This window comes from Vipera ursinii, assembly GCF_947247035.1.
Source record: "Vipera ursinii genome assembly, chromosome: 5".
Lineage (NCBI taxonomy): Eukaryota > Metazoa > Chordata > Lepidosauria > Squamata > Viperidae > Vipera > Vipera ursinii.
The window spans coordinates 28,028,737-28,052,972 of NC_139518.1; the positions used below are offsets into that span (position 1 = coordinate 28,028,737).

General features: G+C 37.9%; 1 protein-coding gene across 3 annotated transcripts; it reads left to right on the forward strand.

Annotated features, from left to right (window-relative positions):
• Window positions 1–1,570: 1,570 nt before the first annotated feature.
• PLSCR1 (phospholipid scramblase 1) lies at window positions 1,571–24,194 on the forward strand. 3 transcript variants are annotated; one of them, XM_083364702.1, is made up of 9 exons: window positions 1,571–2,078; window positions 5,306–5,336; window positions 6,422–6,538; window positions 15,783–15,925; window positions 18,385–18,427; window positions 20,555–20,775; window positions 22,437–22,598; window positions 23,081–23,239; window positions 23,805–24,194. In XM_083364702.1, the coding sequence occupies exons 2-9, from the start codon at window positions 5,324–5,326 to the stop codon at window positions 23,862–23,864; spliced, it is 918 nt and encodes a 305-aa protein (XP_083220828.1). In that variant the 5' UTR covers window positions 1,571–2,078; window positions 5,306–5,323; the 3' UTR covers window positions 23,865–24,194. The 3 variants fall into 3 exon arrangements, with proteins under 3 accessions (XP_083220828.1, XP_083220829.1, XP_083220830.1); XM_083364703.1 differs by lacking the exon at window positions 1,571–2,078 and adding an exon at window positions 5,164–5,179; XM_083364704.1 differs by lacking the exons at window positions 1,571–2,078; window positions 5,306–5,336; window positions 6,422–6,538; window positions 15,783–15,925 and adding an exon at window positions 18,154–18,271.
• The last annotated feature ends 42 nt before the right edge of the window (window positions 24,195–24,236 follow it).

The following is a 24,236-nucleotide window of genomic DNA, read 5'->3' on the forward strand; positions in this document are numbered from 1 at the left end:
TTTAACTGTGTAGTTAATTTATTTTGGGGCTGTTATTTAATTCTTTTTTAATTTTTGTATTGTTGTTTTTTATTGTTGTTAGCTGCCCTGAGTCCTTCGGGAGATAGGGCGGCATATAAGTCCCAAAAATAAATAAATAAATAAATAGTCACATGGTTAAGTGAATCTGACTTCCCTATTGACTTTTGGCAGGTCAGATTTGGGGTTCCTACGGTCTCCATATTTATTTATTTCAAAATTAATATTGGTTTTAGTGTTTTAAAATGCTCTTAAAAGAATATATATAAATAATATATAACAATACATTAATAGAAGAAACAATACAAATTTTGAAAGAAAAAAGATAAAATAAGGCAATAAGTGAAAATAAGTGAAAAGTTAAAAGAAAGAAAAAGAGAGGGGAAAAAGAAAAGTTACAAAGGAGCAGCTTCTGATCTTATCAGCAGCTACATTTATTTATTTATTTATTTATTTATTTATTTATTTATTTATTTATTTATTTATTTATTTATTATTTATATTTATTTATTTATTTATTTATTTATTTATTTATTTATTTATTTATTTTGTATACCGCCCTTCTCCCGAAGGACTCAGGGTGGTGAACATATTAAAAAACAAGATACAAAAATTAAAAGCGATTAAACAACAATGCCCATGAATAAGTTAGTACACATTAAAAAAGTTAAAACAGATTTATAAAACCCAACCCCATCCCATCAGGCCAGGCCAGCTTGTTCAAAAAGGTAGGTTTTGAGATCGCACCGGAAGGAACGGAGGTCAGGCGCCATCCGGAGCTCGACCGGAAGATGGTTCCATAAATCTGGTGCGCCCACAGAGAAGGCCTTCCCCCTGGGGGCCACCAGTCGACATTCTTTGACCGGTGGCACCCTGAGGAGGCCCTCTCTGTGGGAGCTTACTGGGTGGAGGGAAGTTGACGCCGGCTGCAGGTGCTCCCCAAGGTATTCCAGACCCATGCCATGTAGGGCTTTGTAGGTCATTACCAACACCTTGAATCTCACCCGGAAGACAACTGAAAGCCAATGAAGCTCACGGAGCAGAGGTGTAACATGGGAGTGTCGGGAAACTCCCAACACAACTCTCGCGGCTGCATTCTGTACCAGTTGGAGCCTCCGAGTGGTCTTCAAGGGTAGCCCCATGTAGAGAGCGTTGCTGTAGTCCAGACGAGAAGTCACGAGCGCATGAGTGACCGTACGTAAAGCATCCCGGTCTAGATAGGGCCGCAACTGGCACACCAGGCGGACCTGGGCAAAGGCCCCCTTAGTCACAGCTACTATATGGTATTCTAAGGAAAGCTGTGAATCTAGGAGGACTCCCAAGTTGCGAGCCCTATTAACCCCTTTCTAAGGTTACCACATAATTTGCTTCTTTTCCTTAGTTTTTCTTTTCGAATCAAGTCCCTAAATCACAAGTTCATTTTTTTTCTTGTTTCAGCAAAAAAAGTCCACAAGGAGCTTCTAGTAAGCCCCACTCTTTTGACAATGAACGGAGAGTTTCTTTTGGGAATTTCCACTCCCCAACAGGGAAGTTGAAAATATATTGAGAAAGACGACAATGGTAAATTATTTCCCTTCTGGCGATAAGATAAGAATAGGGCTGAGTCGACCTTGGCGCCGGAAATTCCAAACACTAGAAACAAAGCTGGCCAACTATAGTGAGACTTCTATCTCAATGAAGTTAGACTGCAACCGTCCACCAAGCTGGATAATCCTCGTTTCTGGAGTTAACTATTCCACTTCATAGCGCGTTGGGATTCATTCCCTCTTTTCTTCTCCTCCTCCCAGGATCGTCTTCAGTCTTCAGACCTGTTTCTAAAGGAAGGGCTTCCATTATGTTTTTGCCTAGGATGCAGGGCTAACACGTGATCCTACGTCGTGCATTTATTCGGAAGAAAGTCACACACAGACACACACGCACCCCTGCGGTGCTCTGGGGTGTTTGGTTTCCAGCGTTTTGACCCAAGGAAGTTGATCGAGGAGTCTCCTGTTGACTGTTCTGCCTCTTCCCCTGCTGCGCCGTTCTAGTAAAGGAAGGTTCTGAACGGCGTACCGGTCGAGGTAATGAATTGAGCAGAAGTGGATGCTGGAGGGCGGCTGTCCAAATGATGGGGGAAGATAAACCTAGGGGGGGCGGGGGGGGGGCACGCACAACTGATTGCGAAAAAACTTTAGCCTGGCTATGTTCGGTGTTCTCGTGGTAGAATCGGGCATTTAGTAGATGGATATTCCCTAGAGTCTGGTTATTTTTCCAGCTAAGGTAAGTTGCTTTTCCTCGCCGGGGGGGGGGGGGATTTAGGACGTAAAGACCAGGAAAATGAAAGCTATTCTCGAAATGGTTTCGGTTTCGTTGTTTACGCTCGTTCTTCCTCCCGTTCTGTCGGCTCGATCTTTGAAAGAATAATGATAAAGCTGATTCCTTACGGTACTTTTTTAAAAATTTGTGTAGACCGAACGTCAGGCGTACGATTGAGAGGAGCGAAAGCTTAGATGTGTCTGGGTTTGTCAGGGCAATATGGGATACTATGCTGCGTGCCTCAGGCTCATCATCCCCGTCCTGCATTCAGTGCAGGGCGGCTATAGCGTTTTGCCTAGCCGTGCCTTCTGGAACTGCCTTGGGCCCTTCTCCCAGATAGCTACTGTAGATTGCCTCAGGTTGAAGGAAGTGAAGAAAGAGACAAAATGGTCACCTAATAGGGCTCACCATAGGTCCCTACGATTTTGGCTTCTATGCTTATCCACCTGAACCAAATCACAACTCAGACAGTACCTGGAACTAGATTTTTCTCAGCCATGTTCCCATGGTATTGTGTTCATCTTGTTCCCCATCCCATCCAGGATGAATTATAGCTGTTCTACGGTTAATATAGCATTTTTCCACCTTAGTCCCACACCTCCAGGGTCCCAAGTCACATGACATCTGTTAGCTTTGGGCATTTTTATAGTAATTGAGTGGCATCTGTCATATTCTTTAAGATGTACACAACTCTACAGCTATAAAATTTGCTGTGCCTGTTGCCAGTTTCCAATGTTATTTATTCCACTTCTGCTGAATGGTGCTGTCTGGAATATACAGCACACGATAAGCAAAGCTATCCTTCTGGCTTCACTCTCCTGCTTTTCCTGTAAGCCACCAGCTGGTGAGAAAGTTCTTTACAGTTATTGGACAGCAGCTAGAAGGAGGCGGGTTTAGTGGAAGGACTGTCTTTTCTTTAAAGCTTCTTTCTTTGCAGTTCCTCCTGCACCCCATTCTCTTGTAACCCAGATAGAATAACACTTTGTATGTTGTTTTAAAAAGAACTAAAATGGATCAGAGTCATCAAACTTCAGTAATAGGCAGCACTTTTTTCCCCCCTGGGATTTCCCTTTCCTTTTACTTCTATATATAGGCAATGAATACTGACTTCCAAATTCTTCTGTGTTCCCCTTGGGAGTGATCAAGGGCTTGGTCCCATGTTGACACCATTTTGCTGCTTCAGCACTATTGAAGCCTGTAATAGGACACCATTTCACTGGAATATTTTTTCACTTCCATTTTTCCTTTATCTCATTCCATGTTTTATTAGTCCAGATTTTCCGTAACCAGTTAAAGATTAAAGCTGAACAGTCTAGCCCTACTGCAGTTGTGCTTCTGTTTGCTTCTGTGTCTAGCTTTTTAGGAAGATAATTATAGAACGGCAGTTGAACAGGAACCAGATGGTATGAAGCCCTCCTTGGGATAAATATGAATACAATAGAATAAGTTACATGCATGGCTTCTCTTTTAAAACCACTCTTGCACTACAATGTGATTTTCTTTTCTTGCTCATTTTAGAATTTAGAACTGATTGCGGTTTTCAGTTCCTCCTGTAACATTAATTCATTGGATGCCAACCCTGCAAAGCAAATAGCTTCCTGACATTTTGATTTGCTGCCTTATGGCCTTTGTAAAGCGAAATTCTTCACTGAACTAGGAGGCACCCTTGTTCTAGCTTCCACTTCCTTTCATTTCATTTGAACATTCACTTGACAGTTTCATATTTGGTTTACAAGACAGAAATTAAATCACCCATCATAAAATGGCTTTGGCAGTGGTATGGATTGAACAAACAAAACAATAGGGAAATAGTTTAAAATCTGTTTGGAATTACTATCTGCATTACAAAGTCAACATATAAATGTGTCTATGTACTAGTCATCAGTAACTTGCTGCAACATTAAAAGAAGATGGTGAATTTTATTGTTCATACTGCACAGTCTAAAGCAGGGTACAGATGACCTTTCAGAAATTTCTCTGTAAATATGTTGGAAAAGAAGTAAGGCCTTGCTGTTGTTGTTATTGTTTTTCTTTTTCCTTAAGAAAAAAAGACTTCTAAGGTCAGGTTTATCCCTTTTAATTATATGGATAATCTTGGAATTTTTGGTTTATTACTAATCCGTGGACCAGGTTTCGCCCCTTTATAATCAATCTTTCCTGCCTGCTCAGTTAAAGAATTTCAACTGGTGGGTTTCAGGAAGAAAACCTTCTCTGAGAGCCTTCTCAGCTTCTAGAAGTGTAACCAAGCATGGGTATAAAAATAATTATACAGAACTGCCTTCACACCATTATATTTGCCCATCCTACCCAATCATTGCTCATCTAACATAGGTTCTATGATAGCACGTCACTTACACTTTATCTTGGCTTTGCCCGAGGGTAAATATTTGGTCTCATTTAGATTTACACAGCTGTGCCCTCAGTTGTTTTCTCTTGCAAATCAAATTACAGGAAAACCTGATTAAATGAAAAGGCTATCTTGGTAAGGAGAAATAAAAGAGATTCTAGAACAGCTTATAAAAGTGTAACCAAGCATGGGTGTAGGAATGATTTATTAAAAGTTCTACAATTAAGCTTCTGTGGAAAGTCATCTTCACATGTAAATGACTGTGCAGTTGAAAAGCGTATAGCCACACTGATTGGATCTGGGCCAGGTAGCTTGGTCTGTCAGTCCCCAAGTTCCCTCCCACTTTCAGACTATAACTCAGGGAAGACTCTGTTAGTTAATGTTCTCAACCAATCTTGCATTGCTTGGTAACAACAAAGCTGAAAATGGAAACAGTGGCCCAGGAATTTTTGTAACATCACCTTTTCATTTGGTGGTATAATTGTGCTTTAAAGATTATGCAGTCTGTAGAAAGAGTAGGTAAGACATTTTTTTCAAGCACAAACATGGAGACATTAAGCTTGTGTAATATTTCCTCTTTAGCAACTGATTTGCAGGCATAATTGGAAATATACTATAGTTAAAAGGCTTTTGTTTACTTTTCAGGACCAAGTGTATATAACTATGGAGAATAAAGGTGAGTATTATTCATTTTTCTCTCTCAGTTGGTAATTTAGGGTGTCTCAGTGTTTGTAGAACAATTGCCATTAAAATGTGAAAAGTATGCCATGGGGAATCTAGTAAAATAATTGGTACAGAGCGTAAGAGTTAGGGTTAAGTAGCTGAATATGTAGCTAAGACTCAGGAGCTGTACCCTTTTGGCAGGCTGCAGGAACAGACTCAAGGAAGGTCCAGAGAATATACCTAACTCTGTCCTTCAGCAACTGTTTAAGCATTCTTTGATTTGATGTGGGAAACATACTGCACTAAATGTTGAGGAAATAGTATGTTGATATACAAATGATGCATGGAGATTTAATTAAGCATGATTGAGAATGCTGTAGAGTTTTTTTTACTCCTGCTTTATGCTGATAGTTTAGTTGGAACTATGTGACATAAGTAAGATCTTTTCCTGTTAGAGTTTCTGTATCTAGAGTAGTGCCCAAGGCTACTGTACACATTTAGCAAATAAAACATGTCCATTCCAGCATTAGAATGGCAAGTTGCATCTGATAATTATATAATCAGCCTTGGTAAAAGATAAGCAAAAATATCAATGCAACACATGGAAAATATATATCTATAGTATGAATATAGGAATTGGGTTCATACAACATACTAAACTCATATCAGCAAAGCACATATGCTCTGTTCAAATAAGATAATTTATCTAAGTAATACACTCTATAGCAAATGGACATAGTGACTAAGTTCTTACAACTTGCTGGATTCCCACACTGAAATTCCCAACTCCTTTCAATCTAATTAGCTTGTTGTGAAAACTTGTTGTGAGTTACATAATATCAGGTTAAATACTTCTTCCCATTATGTATTCTTTGCCTGTTAAGCATTGGCTCACTGAAATGTAGACTTTTAACTTTCTCAGTCCAATGTTTTATGTATTTCGGAGTTGAAATTTATTATTATTTCTGCAACTTCCCAATAAGATAGCATTTCTTAAAAGTTAAAAAAGCAGTTATATTTATTTGATTTATACATGTCTAAGAACACCTAAATGAAAAAAGGTTTCTTAATATTTGACCTGCCTTTCCTTTATTTTAGCAAATAATTCTGTACCCGTAGTAGTAGCTCCTGGATATCCTGGACCACAGGCACAGTATGGCTATCCTCAGTATGCTCCTGGAGTGGCTCCCTACCCTGGTCCACAAGCTTTCCCTGGTAAATATTTTGTAGGAATATTTCCAGTTAAACTTAAGAGTCCCTTTATTAGGGCTGCATGTACACTGCATGGCTTCCACACCCTCAGGCACTTTGAAGCATTTCATTGAGATCATGTACAAAGCATTGCACAACATTTTCAGTTATAGTTTCACTTTTTAAAGTGAAGTAGTTCTTCATTGGCAAAAATTAGCCTCTGCTGCTTTCAAAACCTTTCTCACACTGAAGGAAAGTCTCATGGGCTGGGTACTCTTGGTGTTACAGTTCCTAGAAGCTAAAGGTTGGACTAAACTACACTTTGATATTTTATCTAAATCTGAACACTTTATCTAATAGAATAACTAAATTGTAGGCTGTTAAAAGCCATAATTAGCATTATTTTTTACTATGTTAAAAAGTCTATCATTGTGTTTAATAATATGAAAGGGGAAGTTCAGTTAGATCCATTCAACAATCACCATGATATAAAATTGTTTCAAAATAAGTATAAGATTCCTGGTGAAAAAAGGGGAACTGAAATAACATCATATCAAAACAGTTAAAGAGAATTCATTCAGCTTACTAGGAGTCTGCTACAGAGATTTCAGAAGTGACGATAAATACATTAACCAAGACAGGGAGGGGCTATTTTTTTGCTTATTTAAGTGTACCTATGATCTTATTAACAATCTTAATGAGATTATTGCTATGGGCAGCATACTGTATAATAATTAAAAGCAAAACCAACAATAATATCCCAATCCAAGACAGGTATGTTCTGTCAATGAGAGAAATTACTGTCATCTCTGTTAAATAGATGTTAGTTCTATCTTCCTTTTGTCAACCTCTGGAATTTTTGCAGTAAAGAGCTTATAGTCCATCCACTGAGAAACCTGGTTTTCCTTCTGCACGTGGAGGGGACTGTGGCAGATTATCTAAAATCATTTGGGAGTGCAGGAACAAAACTAAAGTTTTCAAGACAGAGCTGAAACATTCAGGATTTCAGCTCTGTACACAGAGGAGAGTTGAACTCTTTTAGCAGGCTGCAGGAGCAGAACAGAAACTCCAAAGGTTTCCTGTTCTTGCAGCTCACCAAAGGATTAGCCAAACTTATTCGGCAAGCTTCAGCCATGGAACTGAAAATGTCATGATTTGAGTTCCATGCATGGAGGAGATAAGAAATCCTTTGGCAGGCAGCTTTTTCAGCCAACCCCAAAGACAGGGAGCCAAAATCCAATCAGGATGTTCTGTCCCAGAGTAGAGAGGTAGTGGGATAAGGTAAGGAGTGTGGGTTGTCATGGGTGGGTGAAGGAGGCCTGGCAGAGGCACAGGGATGAGTGTGTCTCAACTCAGGAGCTGTAACTCCTGCTTGGATTTCAGTAGGGAGAAAGGACAGCACAGTAAAGTAAGTGCCCAGGTAAGCCTGGTATAGACTGCGAGAGTGTCTTTCTACTCTGGTGCTAAAAATCCTGCTTGCAGGGACGATTTTTCAGGACCAGAGTGGAGAAGCAACAGTTAGATAAGGAGTGTGGAGTGGCTCAGAGGTGTGGGTGATGACCTTTTAGTCTTGGCACAGGCAGTTGATTGTCTCTCCATTCTGGTGCTGAAAATCCTGCTTGGATTTTGGCAGGAATGATTTTCAGCTCTTGAATATAAATACACTCATACAAGGCCTGCATTAGGAATCCCACATTCTTCCCCACCTTGCTGAGGCACCCCACACTCCTTTCCTGGTACTCCATCTAGTTAATGACCCATGAGATCACTTAACAACTGCAACTGGGAGTTCCATTATTACATTCTTCGAGTGAAGCAGTCATGATGTCCTGCTTAATGACTGTTGTAGCAATGGCAATAGCACGTAGACATATGTACTGCTCCACAGTGCTTTACTGAGAGGTTTGCAATGCCAGCTTATTTTCCCCAACAATATGGGTCCTCATTTTACTAACGTTGGAAGGATGGAACACTGATTGCAGTTCATTTATGATCATAAGTTGAGGTTTGGTATATGGTTATAGGAAATAAAGTCATTTATGTAAAAGACTGGTTTTGTATATGTGTATACATGGAGGATCAATCAATTTCACAAATGAGTTTTTCTTATTTTGCAGCCCATTAATTTTAATCAGTATCATTAATTCAATTCATGTTTAATTTTCTGTCTTTAACCTTCTGTTTATTGGCATGTGTGTAAATGCATTTCTACCCATCAATCAACCCACTGCTGTACTCTTCATTGTTATGGATTGTAACGTAGCATGTTGTATAAAGTATATTTGTGGATAATGTTTTCCAGGGTCTCAATCTAGGACTGAGAAGTCATGCCTTAGCTTCTGAGCATAATCCAGGACTAGAACTTGAATCTCCCCACTCCTAGTCCAACATTTTAACCACTACATTGGCACTCTCCAACACATACAGACACAAAAACAATGTACACATAAAAGAATATGCTTGTTAAGGGAAATAAATGCCAGTAAGATAGCGTGCAAGATTTTGATATGAATTTATATCTGTTTTAGTGAATATTGATTGCCTACTGACTTAAATTCAGTTATTTTCTTTTGAGATAAAGATAGTAGTTTTGCCATGAAAAAGAATGCAAATCACTTGTGAAAATATCTTTTCTCAAATATTACTCAAAATGTTGAGTATCTAACCTTGACTACCTCCAAGCAGTATAAGGTAGGAATTAAAAAGTCAGAGGAAGAAAATATAAAGAATATATGGATCTGATACCTTAATATGAATCCCTTACTGCACTGATTATACTGTGCTGCAGGCATGTTTCTCCCAATTTATCAGGAACTTCCTGGAAGGGTGTACTCTTTGCTATCCATTATGTAAAACTAAGTTGCACAGGATAATGATGCTGTGTAAATAAAGAGAGCAATAAGAATAGTAGAAGGTGTAGTTTTGTTAGCCTGTTGAAACAAATTGATTCTCCTGGTCTGGCAAGTAATTCAAAATGACATATGAATGATGGCAACCATGGAATGGTTTTTTATATTCAAATAATAAAAGAGATACCCTTATCCCTTGGAAAAGGCATGCATCCAGCTATTGCGGTCAGTAAATCATTTGAATTTAAAAAGCCCTTGGGGAGAAGCATACAGCTTTTAGATTGTGGAAACATGGCCTTGTCTACATTAAAAAATGGTGACGATTTATTGGGCTTTGAAAATGGTGTGGGGAAAAAATTGCAAAGTGTACAGGACCATAGCTTAGTGTACTTGGCTTGCATAAGATTTCAGCTTGAATCTTGGAAAGGATCTTTATCTGAAACCTTGGGTAGAGGTTAATACTGAGCTAAGTAAATTAATAATAACATAATACACTGTTGCTTCGTGGATTGAATATTGCATAATTGTCCAAGTGATTCATTTGTTGAACATAGCCTGGACAGATGTAGGCACAAATCTAACCTTAATAAAAACACAAATTAAACTACCAATTCTTGGTGACTTCATGGACACAACCATGTCATTTTCAAGGGTATGAAACCAGTTTGCTGCTACTTCCTTCCAGAATGCTATAAATCCCATGTTTAGCCTATAGCCCTGGAATCCCCTAGGATTTATCTATGTCCTAACCAGATTTGCCCCTTCATGGATTACTGCCTTGTCATGGCGAAGGGGCTTGCATAATTCAATGAAGCTATGAGCTATGCCATGCAGGGCCACCCAAAACGGACAGGTCACAGCAGAGAGTTCTGACAAAATGTGATCCACTGGAGAAGAAATGGCAACCCACTCCAGTATATTTGCCATGAAAATCCCATGGACAGTACCAAAAGGCAAAAAGATATGATGCTGGAAGATGAGCCCCTCAGGTCGGAAGGCATCCAATAAGCTACTGGGGAAGAGCAGAGGGCTAGTACTAGTAGCGCCAGAAAGAATGAAGCGACTGGGCAAAAGCCAAAAGGACGCTCAGCTGTGGATGTATCTGGTAGTGAAAGTAAAGTCCAATGCTTTAAAGATTTTTTCATTATAGGAACTTGGAATGTAAGATCCATGAATCAAGGAAAGCTAGATATGGTCAAACAAGAGATGACAAGACTGAACATTGACATCTTAGGAATCAGCGAACTAAAATGGACAGGAATGGGTGAATTTAATTCAGATGACAATCAGGTATACTACTGCGGGCAAGAATCCCTCAGAAGAAATGGAGTAGCCTTCATAGTCAATAAAAAGTAGGAAAAACAATAGTGGGATACAGTATCCACAAAATGACAGAATGATCTCAGTTCAAATCCAAGGCAAACCATTCAATATAACAGTAGTCCAAGTCTATGCCCCAACCACCAGTGCTGAAGAGGATGAAATTGACTGGTTCTATGAAGCCCTACAGCACCTTATAGAACTAACACCAAAAAATGATGTACTTATCATCATGCAGGATTGGAATGCTAAAGTGGAAGATAACCAGAATAACAGGCAAGTTTGGCCTTGGAGTACAAAATGAAGCAGGGCACAGGCTGATAGAATTTTGTCAAGTGAATGCAGTGGTCATAGCAAACACTCTCAGACCATGAGCTTCTTGTTGCGAAGTTTAGGCTTAAACTGAAGAAAGTAGGGAAAAGCACTAGGCCACTCAGGTATGAATTAAATCATATCCCTGTTGAATATACAGTAGAGGTGACAAATAGATATAAGGGAGTGCCTGAAGAACTATGGACGGAAGTTTGCAACAAGAGGTAGCAACTAAAACCATCCTGAAGAAAAAGAAATGGAAGAAAGCAAAATGGCTGTCTGAGGAAGCTTTGCAAATAGCTGAGGAAAGGAGGGAAGTGAAAGGCAAGGGAGAAAAAGGAAGACACACCCAATTGAATGCAGAATTCCAGAGAATAGCTAGAAGAGCTAAGAAAGCCTTCTTAAATGAACAGTGCAAAGAAATAGAAGAAAACAATAAAATAGGCAGGACTAGAGATCTCTCCAAGAAAATTGGAGAGATGAAGGGAATGTTTCATGATAAAGGACCAAAATGGCAGGGCCATAACAGAGGCAGAAGAGATTAAGAAGAGGTGGCAAAATTACACAGAAGAACTATACAAGAATGAGCTTAACGTCCCTGATAACCAGGATGAGTTGGTCACTGACCTCGAGCCAGACATCCTAGAATGTGAAGTGAAGTTGGCCTTAGGAAGGCTAAACAACAACAAAGCTAGTGGAGGTGAAAGTATTCCAGCTGAGCTATTCAAAATCTTAAAATACGATGCAGTAAAAGTGCTACATTCAATTTTCCAGCAAATTTGGAAAACTCAACAGTGGCCTCAGGATTGGAAAAGATCGGTTTACATTCCAATTCCAAAGAAAGGCAGTGCCAAAGAATGTTCAAACTATCGCACCATTGCACTCATTTCTCATGCTAGTAAAGTTATACTTAAAATCCTATAAGCTAGACTCCAGCAGTATGTGGAGCGAGAACTACCAGAAGTACAGGAAGAATTTCGAAGAGGCAGAGGAACTAGAGATCAAATTGCCAACATATGCTGGATCATGCAGAAAGCTAGGGAGTTCCAGAAATACATCTACTTCTGCTTCATTGACTATGCTAAAGCCTTTGATCATAACAAACTGTGGCAAGTTCTTAAAGAGATGGGAGTACCAGACCATCTTATTTGTCTCTTGAGAAACCTATATGTGGGCCAAGAAACAACAGTAAGAACTGGACACGGAACCACTGATTGGTTCAAAATTGGGAATTGGAGTCCGGCAAGGCTGTATACTGTCACCCTGCCTATTTAGCTTATATGCTGAGCACATCATGAGAAAGGCAGGGCTAGACGAATCAAAAGTTGGAATTAAGATTGCCGGGAGAAATATTAACAACCTAAGATATGCAGATGATACCACTCTAATGGCAGAAAGTGAAGAGGAACTAAAGAGCCTCTTGTTGTGGGTGAAGAAGGAGAGTGCAAAAGTTAGCTTGAAACTTAACATTAAGAAAACCAAGATCATGGCATCCGGCCCTCTCAATTCCTGGCAAATAGATGGGGAAGAAATGCAAGTAGTGACAGATTTTATTTTCCTGGGTTCCAAGATCACCGCAGATGGGGACTGTAGCCAAGAAATTAAAAGATGTTTGCTCCTGTGGAGGAAACCTATGACAAATCTAGACAGCACACTAAAAAGCAGAGACATCACCCTGCCAACAAAAGTGTGTATAGTCAAGGTTATGGTCTTCCCAGTTGCAATGTATGGCTGTGAAAGCTGGGCCATGAGAAAGGCTGAGCGCCAAAGCCTTTGAACTGTGGTGCTGGAGAAGAGTCCTACGAGTCCCTTGGACTGCAAGGTGATCAAACCGGTCAGTCCTAGAGAGATCAACCTTGACTGCTCTTTAGAAGGCCTGATCCTTAATTTGAAACTCAAATACTTTGGCCACCTAATGAGAAGGAAGGACTCACTGGAGAAGAGCCTAATGCTGGGAAAGGTTGAGGGCAATAGAAGTAGGGGACGACAGAGAATGAGGTGGCTGGATGGAGTCACTGAAGCAGTAGGCGTGAGCTTAAATGGACTCCAGAAGATGGTAGAGGACAGGAAGTCCTGGAGGAACGTTGTCCATGGGGTCACGATGGGTCAGACTCAACTATGCAACTAACAACAACAACAAAACCAGATTTGATCCTGTTTAGCTTCAAAATCAGACATTGTATGCCAACAACTGAAGTATGTGACTTTGGATCAGTCAGTCTTTCTTGAACTAGCTCACTTCATAAATAATTGTAGAGATTAGAAAAGTAAATTGAAGAAGGAAGACAAAAGATGATGTAATTTGGCTTTATATTTTTGAAGATCGTTGAGTGAAAAAAATTAATTGAACCTTCAAATGTCAATAAAAAATATACTCTCAAAAGCAGTAAAATTAAAGATTAGTGCAAATCACAATTGAGTGGACTCAATTTCAGTCAACTCAGTTTCCAGTTGGATGGTCTATTTTACATGTTTTTGGCCTACATGAAGAAAACACATGATTGGAAAATAATTGTCAGAACAATTTTAGCAAATGATTGTAGCAAACTTTCATACTTCCGTAATTTGATCTGGTTGCTGATGGAAAAGGAGAAGACATAGATTTTCTTTTTGTTTGAGTAAAATGAAACAAAGAACTGGAATAGGTGCCAAGAAGAAGCACACCATGACTGAGTCTACATATGAGGCCCAGTCATGCTTTGTTTTAATGTAGGTTTTTTCAATAAATTAGAATTGATTAGGTTCACACAAAATAATAGAAACCCAGTTTGACAAAGTGCAGTATATAAACATCAATGGGAAACCTGTCTTAATTTATGAAGGACTACAAGTTAGTCCCTAGTTGGATGTAGAGAAAGCAATTGGGTTCAAGAAAATAGTGTCAGTAGTCCAATTTTTGCATGAAGTGTCACATAGCTTTTATGTGAAACATAGTCCTGTTTCTTGATGATTGTTTCCCCCTTATTACTTCAAGTCAGTGACTGCCAGGTGAATGCCTGGACTAGTCCCTGCAATTTCTTGAAAAGATTTCAGAATTGGTTTGCCATTGCCTCCTTCTTAGACCTGATAGAAAGTGACTGGCCCAAAGTCACCATCTGTTTTGTGCTTAAGATGGGTCTAGAACTCATGCCTTAACTACATACGAAACTCACTTTTCCAGTAGATTAGCACAGGAGAAACCAATCAGTCTCTGGATCTCAAATACTATGATTTGAGGGAACCCCTCCCCATGGTCATGTGACTGCACTTCCCATGCTTGGCAAATGGGGCCATTTTTATGGCTGTTTGCAATGTCCTATAGTGATGTGATCACATTTTATAGTGGTTTTGCTGGAAATTAGCATTTACTTCCAGTTTTTGACAAAGCTGTGCCCACTTGCTTAACAGCTACAAGAGAAAAGGTCATAAAATGAGATAGGTCATGTGACCAACCCACTTTACAACTGTCACAAGTTATGACCATGATAGGCAGGCACCACTACTACTCAATGTGATGAAAAAAAATGCTTAAAAATGATATAGATCATGATTATATCCTGCCTTTATAGAAATAACTTAAGACAGTGCCTAATATTCCTACCTCCTATTTTCCCCACCACAACAACCCTCTGACCTGGTTTAGCTGAGAGAATGTGATTGGCCCAAAGTCACCTAACTGGCTTTCATGGCTTTCATGCCTAAGAATTTACAATCTCTAGGTCAACACTACTAGATGAATAAGTGGTAATAATAACAAAATGCTGTATGATCTTTCTTTGGAACAGAACTTCATAATCAAGGTGCATTGTCACCACAGAAAAATTTCTCTTTTTTACCTGCTGCCATGTTAATTTTTAAAAGCAGGAGCAACCAAAATTAAAAAAAAAACCACTTTAATTTATGCTGGAAAGAAATTAATAAGCAGTGAAAGTCTTCTAAAACCTGCCTGCATACAATATAGACATAGTAGTCTTCTTTTCTCTAGGTATCAGTACAAACATATAAACACTACAGACATTTAAAAGGACATACATCATATATGGTATAATGTTCATCCTGTTCTTTCCTCGCTTGTAATTGAGAAGATGGTGCCATATTAGTGTAATTTATCATTATAAGATATCAAACAGATACCCATTGTATGCCTCATTGTAGGGTGAGGGAGAAGAACTACATTGCATTTCAAATTCTACGTAGGCATATACTGTATGCTTTTTTTCTTTCCTTTTTGATACATCCTGAACATTGATAAACCTAAATGTCTATGTAGATTCTGTCATCCAGAGCATGGCTGCCCAAAGGTGCTTTTTCAGGAGGCAACTGGTCTGTCTTGTTTTTCTTTGAAAACATTTCACTTCTCATCCAAGAAGCTTCATCAGCTTTACTGGATGGTAGAAATGGAAGGATTTATATTCCTTGCAGACAGCTCATCCCCAACAGCCTGCACCTGTCTTCAACAGTGAAGGGACACAGGGCAGCCAAGAAAACTCCACGCCCATTTGTACTACTCAGGTGACCCTGAGGACACAGCTAAACCTCCACATAGCCTCAATGACTCTCTAAAAGAATGCAAACGACTAGCTGTCTGCAAGGAGTATAAATCCTTCCATTCCCCAACATCCAGTCAGAGTGGAAGAAGCTTCTTGGTTGAGAAGCAAAACATCTTCAAAGAAAAACAAGAAAGTTCAGTTGCCTCCTGAAAAAGCACCTTTGATAAACCCAATTGCACAAACATAAAACAAAAAATTCTGCATGCACTGCATATTTTCTCAAAAAAATTGTTTGTTTGTTACATCTTTTCCTAAAAGGTGCTCCTGCACAGCCCCAGTATGCATTTCCTACTGCTTATGGAGCTCCATCACCCTATGGCCAACCTGCTCCCCACGCTGTTTGGATGCCAGAACCACCATCTCTTCCAAATTGCCCTCCTGGATTGGAATATTTAAGTCAGGTATCTCCCTCTCCTTCTACCTGATAAAGTATAACTGAGAATTTCTTCAAAATATGTGAAAACAGTTATTCTTATCTTGATAAATAGTTTTAAATACAGGGACCATAGGTCCTTTATTATAAAGGACAGTACTGTATTTTAGAAGACTGCACTTTTGAGTTATTTATTTTTCAAAAAGTCTTATTTTGCCTTTTTTTGGTCCCTTAACTTTTACCACTTAATTCATGGTTTTCCACATTTATGAGGAAAATAGGGAAACTGAACTGTATGTTTAAGATAAATTTACATATACTTTTCTATTTTAGATATTTTTATGAGAATATTAATTTTGGTAATTTTTTTCTTGGCTTTGCTCTTTATTTTCCTTTGTAAAGCAAAGGATAAGCATAAATATTTTTTTTAATCCTTAGAAACTTCCTTTTTCAGATTTATCTTTTATTCTTCCAAGGAAGAATGGTCACTGAAAGTATAGACCATTCATTCATTTATGGAGATGATGATGATGATGATGATTTATTAGATTTATATGCTGCCCAATTCCTAGCAACTCTGGGAAGTCCATAAATGATTAAATATTAAAACAAAAAAATGACACAACCCAAAAAAGAATAAAGATATCAGAGATAATGAACCTGGATGGGAACAGAGAAAAGAAAGAAGGGGGAACTTCAATCATGCTCATCAAAATTTTGGGCAAAGATCCAAGTCTTCAGGGCCTTTTGAAACATCAGTAGTGGGGGGGGGATGTTTGACTCTCAAGGGGAATGTCCTTCTAGAGGGCACTGGAATAATGCAGCCCCTATTCTAAGTTTTTGGATATGAGTTTTTCCACCTATGCATAAAGATGCTTAAATTTGAACCTGAATAGTCCTCAATGCAAGGCATGCACTCATTATATTAAATATAAGCCTAGTTATATTTAGAATAAATCCTAGGACAAAAACATGTGCTGAAGCCTGAGAAGTCAAAGCTAGAACAGGAGTGTTTCTGCACTTCATGACACTGCTTAAAGTGTGTCCCATTCATTTAGAAAGATGACAAGACTGGTGTATAGGCTTCGAAGAATCGCTATGAGAAGACAATGGAATGAAAGGACAACTTTATTTGATAGTGTATCAGAAGCTGCCAGAAGATTGGAATGGTATAGAGGACTTCTATACGAACTAGTCCTGATTCTGTTTTTATAGTTTGATTTGTGAAAGTTGTTGCTTCTATTTGTCAGGGGAGGATTATTACTCCCCTATCAGAGGGCAACGAACCGTGGTCCATTTGATGCATGGTGAACATCAAAGAAAGAAATCCGAGGCATATTCTACTGTATATAAAAATTTACTTGGAAAGCAAAAGAAAAGCTCCTAGCTGACTACATCTCTCATCAGACAGAATACAAAGTAAAAGAGAGAAAACTTTTGTAGACATGCACACTTAGGAGAACAAAACAGAATAAAACCATAACATGGCTGAAACATGTGACATTCACTATGGTTACATGATAAGACAGTAACACAGGTGCAGAGAGCAGGGGAAAATGTACAGACAGAAATGAACAAAGCTGGCAAAACTAAAAAAAAATGCAGTGACATCCCCTTCTTTTGTCAGCCACGCAGATCTCAGATAAGGCACATCTTGTTATGCAGATACTCGTGCTGAGCTGTAGGAAGTGGTTTGTTCAGCATATCAGCAATCTGGTCATGTGTAGGCACGTACTGCAATTTAACAAAACCTTGTTTAACTACTTGTCTTTTATTTTGGTAATGGATGTCAATGTGTCTAGACCTGGAACCTGTAAAGCGATTCTCAGATATGTAAACCACAGATTCGTTGTCTTCCATCACAGTGAGCGGTCGAATCGGAGGTGCCCAGATAACTGTGACTAAAGCATCAAACCATGTTAGAGAGTTACATGCATCTGAAACACAAGCATATTCAGCTTCAGTAGATGAACAAGAAACAAAATTCTCTTTACGCACATGCCAGTAAACAGGACATCCATTTAAAAACATCATGTAACCTGAAGTACTTTTACGTGATTGCATGTCACTCGCCCAATCAGAATCTGCATAACAACATAACTCTGCATAGTCAGATAGTAACACAGGTGCAGAAAAAACGCAGTGACACTATTAACATTGACAATTAGAAACCAGACAAAACTGGTGTGCTTTAAATGTGTTGGACCTGCAACATCTTGGATTTCCAGTTGACAAATTCTTTGTACTGGTTGGATATTTTAGAGTGATGGTCCAGCATATCTGGAGGGGATCAGAGTTGGCAGATGCTGAAATAAGATTCCTCTTTAATTCTGAAAATTTTATCAAGATGAAAATAACTTCATTTTGTTTCCATGTAAGGCACTTCTCTTAAATCATGAGGTTGATAACTTACAGACTAGTTTCAGAATGAATTGGTTGATTATACCTCAGTTCTAATATTTATTTGTTAACACATTCTTTTAACAGATTGATCAGATATTAATCCACCAGCAAATTGAACTTCTGGAAAGTAGGTATTTTATGTTATTTGGTATTCATGGCTTAGAAAAAATTCAGATGAATGTACTATTTCTTTAGTAGTCTTCATATGTAAGAACTATTAATATAACTATATATATTTTCTACATATATTTTCTATTTAGTAATAAAAATAGCTGCTTAAGCACAATATAATTCTTAACTTTGATTTGGTTTGTATTATTTGTTAGAAGTGTTGCACTGTTGTGCTAGTTATTTAGCTTGAGTAGTTAATGGCAAAAAGTCTCTAATGATGACAAAAATACTATTTCTTGTGTTGTAAGGTATAGTTACACTTAAGCACTAGGAGGTAGAATTTGATTGGTTTCATCCTACAGATAGTCCTCAACTTACAAACACAAAGGGAACAGAATTTTCATTGCTAAGCAAAGCAATTGTTAAATAATTCATACCTGATTTTGCAACCTTTTGCCACAATTGTTAAGTGTATTGTGTAGTTTTTAAGTGGCTTTTCCCATTGACTTTGATTGTTTGAAGCCAGCTGGGAAGGTTGCAAGTGATGATCACCTGAACCATCCTAATACATGCTGATTGCCAATTGCCCAAATTTTGATCACATGACCATAGGGATGCTATGACGGTTGTAAACATGAAGACCAGTTGTAACTTTAGGCAGTTGCTAAACAAATGATTGTAAGTTGAGGACTACCCATATTTGCCTTTTCCCCCCCAGATGTGTTTAGCCAGATGATATTCTGTGGGCTTCATACCTACCACCAAAAATTGAATTCATGGACATCTGCATATAGTTCAATAGCTATAGAAGCTCTCCAAATCCTGATGTTTAGTCATGTTGCAAAAAGATATATTAGAATGCTATATACCGTTACCTTCTTCTTAAGTTCTCAGATATATACATTGATTGTACATTATGTCATGTCCCCTTGTATGGAATTATATATAACCAAAGAGTTCCAATCCAGTCAAATTGGTGGTCAGTGTAAATGAAAAGACTATCCACATCCATGGGGGGAAAATCAAGAATTTCCAATCTCCAAAAGATGAACTCAAAAAGGAATAATTTTATATTATTTGTATATTACATGCTGTATGGTCACTGGAAATTGTTTTACTTTTTTTGGTCCTGGGACATACTGTTGTAAATGAAAACAACCTTATTTCTATATTGTCACTTGGGACTTTAAAAAAAAAGGTGAAGTTCCCTTTGAAGGAAGAAAAAGTGATTATTTCCCCACAGTACCGTAGATTGGAAATAAGTTATTTTAGTTGCCTCAGCATTGACTTGGGGAAGGGAAACTCTAATCTTGTTCTCTGAGTCCTGGAAAAAGCTGAGAGTATTTGTTCCATTAATTCCCTCTGGTTCCAGAAAGGTGAGCTAGAAATTGACTTTCTAATCTGGCCTGCCAGACATACAATCATGGCTAATGGACATGTATATAAGTGTGTGTGTTTATTCAGTCCCAAACATCCTCCTCGGGACCATCCTTATTCTCTCCATGAGCTGCTTTCTCCTTGACCTGTTTCTTGAATGCCAGTGGAAACCTTTGTGCAGTGAGACTTTACAGTTCTGCAAATATTCCTAACCAAAGTTTAGTGAAAGGAAATAAGAATTTTCTTCAAATCTTCCTTTTCAGCACAGGGAAGCTAGACTAAATTTTTGCCTGTCCCACAAAGCACTCCATGAACTAAATGTGATTGTTATTAAAGATAAATGGAATGAAATTATCTATAGTTGATATGATTTTTCCTCTGATCACATATTTCATATATTTTGTCACATGAAAAATTAGAAATTAAAAGTCCAATTGTTTTTGGGAAAGTTGGCAGGTGGAGGTTTTAGGAACACATGCAAGTCTGTTGCTTTAAATTGTGACTTTCTAATGAAGGGATTGGAGGTGCTTTGGGACATTGTATTAGGAGCTAAAGCATCCTAGTATCATGCATAATACCATATGAAATATGATTGCAGGGTATCATTTCTCTTTTTATGTTTGTCCTTCTCACTGTCCCATATCTTTAAGTAGAACTTTGCAGATTATTTACTTGACATACATTAGTATAATTGGAAAAAGGAATAGCTTAACAGTGAAATATAATTGACCAAACAGCTTTATGTATGTATGTTTCTTTGTTTCAGTTATTACTGGCTTTGAGACTGCCAACAAATATGAAATTAAAAATGCTTTGGGACAAAGGGTGTATTTTGCAGCTGAAGAAAATGACTGTTGCACTTTGAACTGCTGTGGACCATCACGACCATTTACGATGAAAATTATGGACAATATGGGCCGGGAAGTCATAAACCTCATACGACCTCTGCGGTGTTCTAGTTGCTGCTTTCCTTGCTGTTTACAGGAGGTGACTCCCTTGATGAAATATGCCTCTTTTGGCAAACCCAATTTAAGACACTCACAATAATGGATATTAATTTGAGACACAGCCAATAAAATAATGTTTTTTAAGTTCTTACACAGAACTTAAAAAACATTATCTTAAGTTTACTTCAAAAGCCACCATTTCCTTCATGATTCTTCATTCTTTTTTATGTTGTCACATTGCCTTTGACTTTTCAATGTCAAATTCTATATTTGCTGGGCCCTTTTTCTATGAAAGAACTTCGTTTCAGCACCTTTTGATGCCATATGAAAGTTGCCCTTTAATGGAGCAATCATGGACTTCAATATTCCTCCACGGTGGTAATTTGGAGAAAGGAAAATTTATGTGGAGTATCATAAGTATGAAGGTATAATCTTGTGCTGTCTCTAAGATAAAGATCTTATTTAAGCAACAATGACATATTTTTGTAGTCTTCTGGTTTCTAGGTCAGCACCTTAAACACTAGACCACAGGTCTGCAACCCGCGGCTCCAGAGCCGCATGCGGCTCTTTCAGCCGTCTCCTCCGGCTCCCGGTCCTCTGCCATGTGCAGTCCCCCCCAAAAAAAGTGGGACTAAAAAAGTTCAACCAATCAATTCAAATATGCAGGGTAGGTGCATATCTCGCCTTGGCTCCACTTCAGTCAAACCCTGTTCTGCGCATGTGCGCATGTACGTGCATGTGCACATATTTTTTGCGGCTCCCAGATTTTCCTTTTGTGAGGGAACCAGTTCCGAGTGGCTCTTTCACTGTTTCAGGTTGCTGACCCCTGCACTAGACCAAATTGGTTCTACAAGTAATTGTAGACAATACTACTTTGAAGTTAAAAAAAACCTCAAAAGAAACCCAATATAGGAAGGCAACTTTACACTGTCTTATCCAATCTACATGGCTGCAACTTCAGACATTCCATATAAGACTTTAATCTAACAGGCATGCCTTAAATACCATTGATGATGAAACTTAATTGCCTGCTGTTCTTCTGTCTGGATACTCCCATCAGTGCAGTTATTTCTGCTTCTTATTTGAATATCTGGATTGTTTAAAAATGCCTTTTGATTTTCATAAATCAGGTTCCTGGATTGGTTGGAGACCTGTATGTGACAAGAATTGATTGTCACTTGGTGCATTGAATTCAGGGTGAACAGAAATAAAAATACAGGAGAATTTATGGCATGGTCAGTGGATGCAGCCTCATTTTTTAGGTGCTTAAAAGTTTCATGGAGTCCAGCCTGTTCAGTGCTTTGGAGTTGTCTGACTTTCTGTACCTTGTAAAGCAGTGTGTTAAAATTGCTTGTTTTGTTTTCCATACTGGCCTTTGAATTGGTTACTAGGTGTGTACTCTAAAGACTAAACCATAGGTTCAGGACAAAAACTAAATTTAAACATAGTATTAAACTGAACTAATTAAAAAATAAGGTAGTCCTTACATATTTAATAATTTTGGTATTCTCATGTTTTAAAAACGTGGTAGCACCTTCTGAAGGAGTCTGCATCCAAGACCGTATGTCACTTAAGATTTCAAGAAAGAATTATGAGCAAGTGTATTGAACAAGAACAAACTTTTTGTTATAAATGTATTGTCTTTTTAATGAATTTTATGCAGACCTAACTGTTTTATATCTTTTTTTCTATTTTATAAAGATTGAAGTTCATGCTCCCTTGGGCACACCAGTTGGGTATGTTAAACAGACCTGGGATCCTTGTTTGCCCAAATTTGTAATCCAGAATGAAGCCCAAGAAGATGTACTCAAAATTGTTGGGCCCTGTGTAGTTTGCAGCTGTTGTTCAGATATTGATTTTGAGGTGAATTAATTAACACTAGAAGTTCATATTCTACTTTTTAAGACATTAATCAATAAAACCCTGCCAGTTTTATTGCTTGGAACAATGGCTTGATGGCATAGTATAAATCTTATAGTTCTTCTATATGGAATATTTACTAGTTGACAAATTTCCTGCATCAGGGGGGAAAAATCATACATAGAATGGCTTATATTCAGAAAGTATCTTCTTTTTGATAAAATGGAATGAGGAGCAAGGAATATTTTAAACTTTCTGAATTTTAGACTAACTTGTTTTAAAATATCTTAAAACTAGTATTGTTTTAATAATATTGTAAACATTTCCTAGGACTATTGAATATTGATTTGATTTCTGAAGATATTTCTTTACATTTATTTCATTATTGCACTATTTTTCTTACTGACTTGAAATAGTGATATCTGCTTCAAGATATTTGAATTTTCCATATTATAAAACATTTTCTCTATTTCTCCCCAAACTAGGTGTTATCTTTAGATGAAAACAATGTTGGAAAAATTTCCAAGCAGTGGACTGGTTTTGTCAGGGAGGCTTTTACAGATGCTGACAACTTTGGAATCCAGTTCCCAATGGATCTTGATGTAAAAATGAAAGCTGTTATGCTTGGAGCTTGCTTCCTTATAGTAAGTATAATATTCTCAGATGCTGTATTGTTCACTAATTGTGTAATACAGTATAGGTTTTTAGTGTAATATACCAGTGGAATTCCTAACGGAATCTACTATAAGAGCCTGAACAGAGCTTGTTTTTGAACCATCAGGAGAATTGCTAAATTCTTTTGACTGCCAGAGGAGGCAATCTAATTAGCTCAAGTGTTAAGTTTGCTAGCCAGTTCTGGAAAGAAACTTCCAAATTACCAAAGCACACTGGATTAGATAAAATTCTTAAGGCTATGAAATGGGCTGCCAACAAAGTTGCAGTTTTAAGGATGGAAACAGCACATGTTGTAGTCTTCTCTACACTTTCCAACTTCAACACTCATTAGATTAGAGATATTGGCATCCATAGCCCCAATAATTCCTCAGAACATGAGGTTTGAGGAAGTTATCCTGTGGTATGTTGATTTCAATGAATCCTACCATAAGGATTTTTTCATTTTTTCAAGAAAACTGCTAAGTAAAATAGAAGAATGTCTGAATTTTAGCAAGCAATTTACTTAATCTGTTTGTTTGTTTTTCTTCTCAATAGGATTTCATGTTTTTTGAACATACAGGACAAAATCGGCAACAACGTGCTGGGGTCTGGTAACAGAGTATAATCTTCATTGTAGGAGCTACCAGGGAAGCAGTTTCATCATTTTTATTTTCAATGGACGTCTCTTATAAGAGATTTTCATTAAACATTATTTTTCTTTTGCCTTCAACATCATAAGGTTTCAAATTACTTCCAAATTATGAAGTCTATTTTAGAATTAATAGTTTCATTGATTATATTTTTATATTAAAAGTGAGATCTTACTCCTGTATTCTCAACATTCGTTCAAATAGTGCTAATGTTAAATTTTGTATTGTAACTTGAAGTAGTAATAAAATTTATATTTTGTACATAGTGAATATATAAAGTGGACTTTTAAAATAAGGTTTTTGTGTTTTGAGTATCTTTTAAGATAGATCACACTTC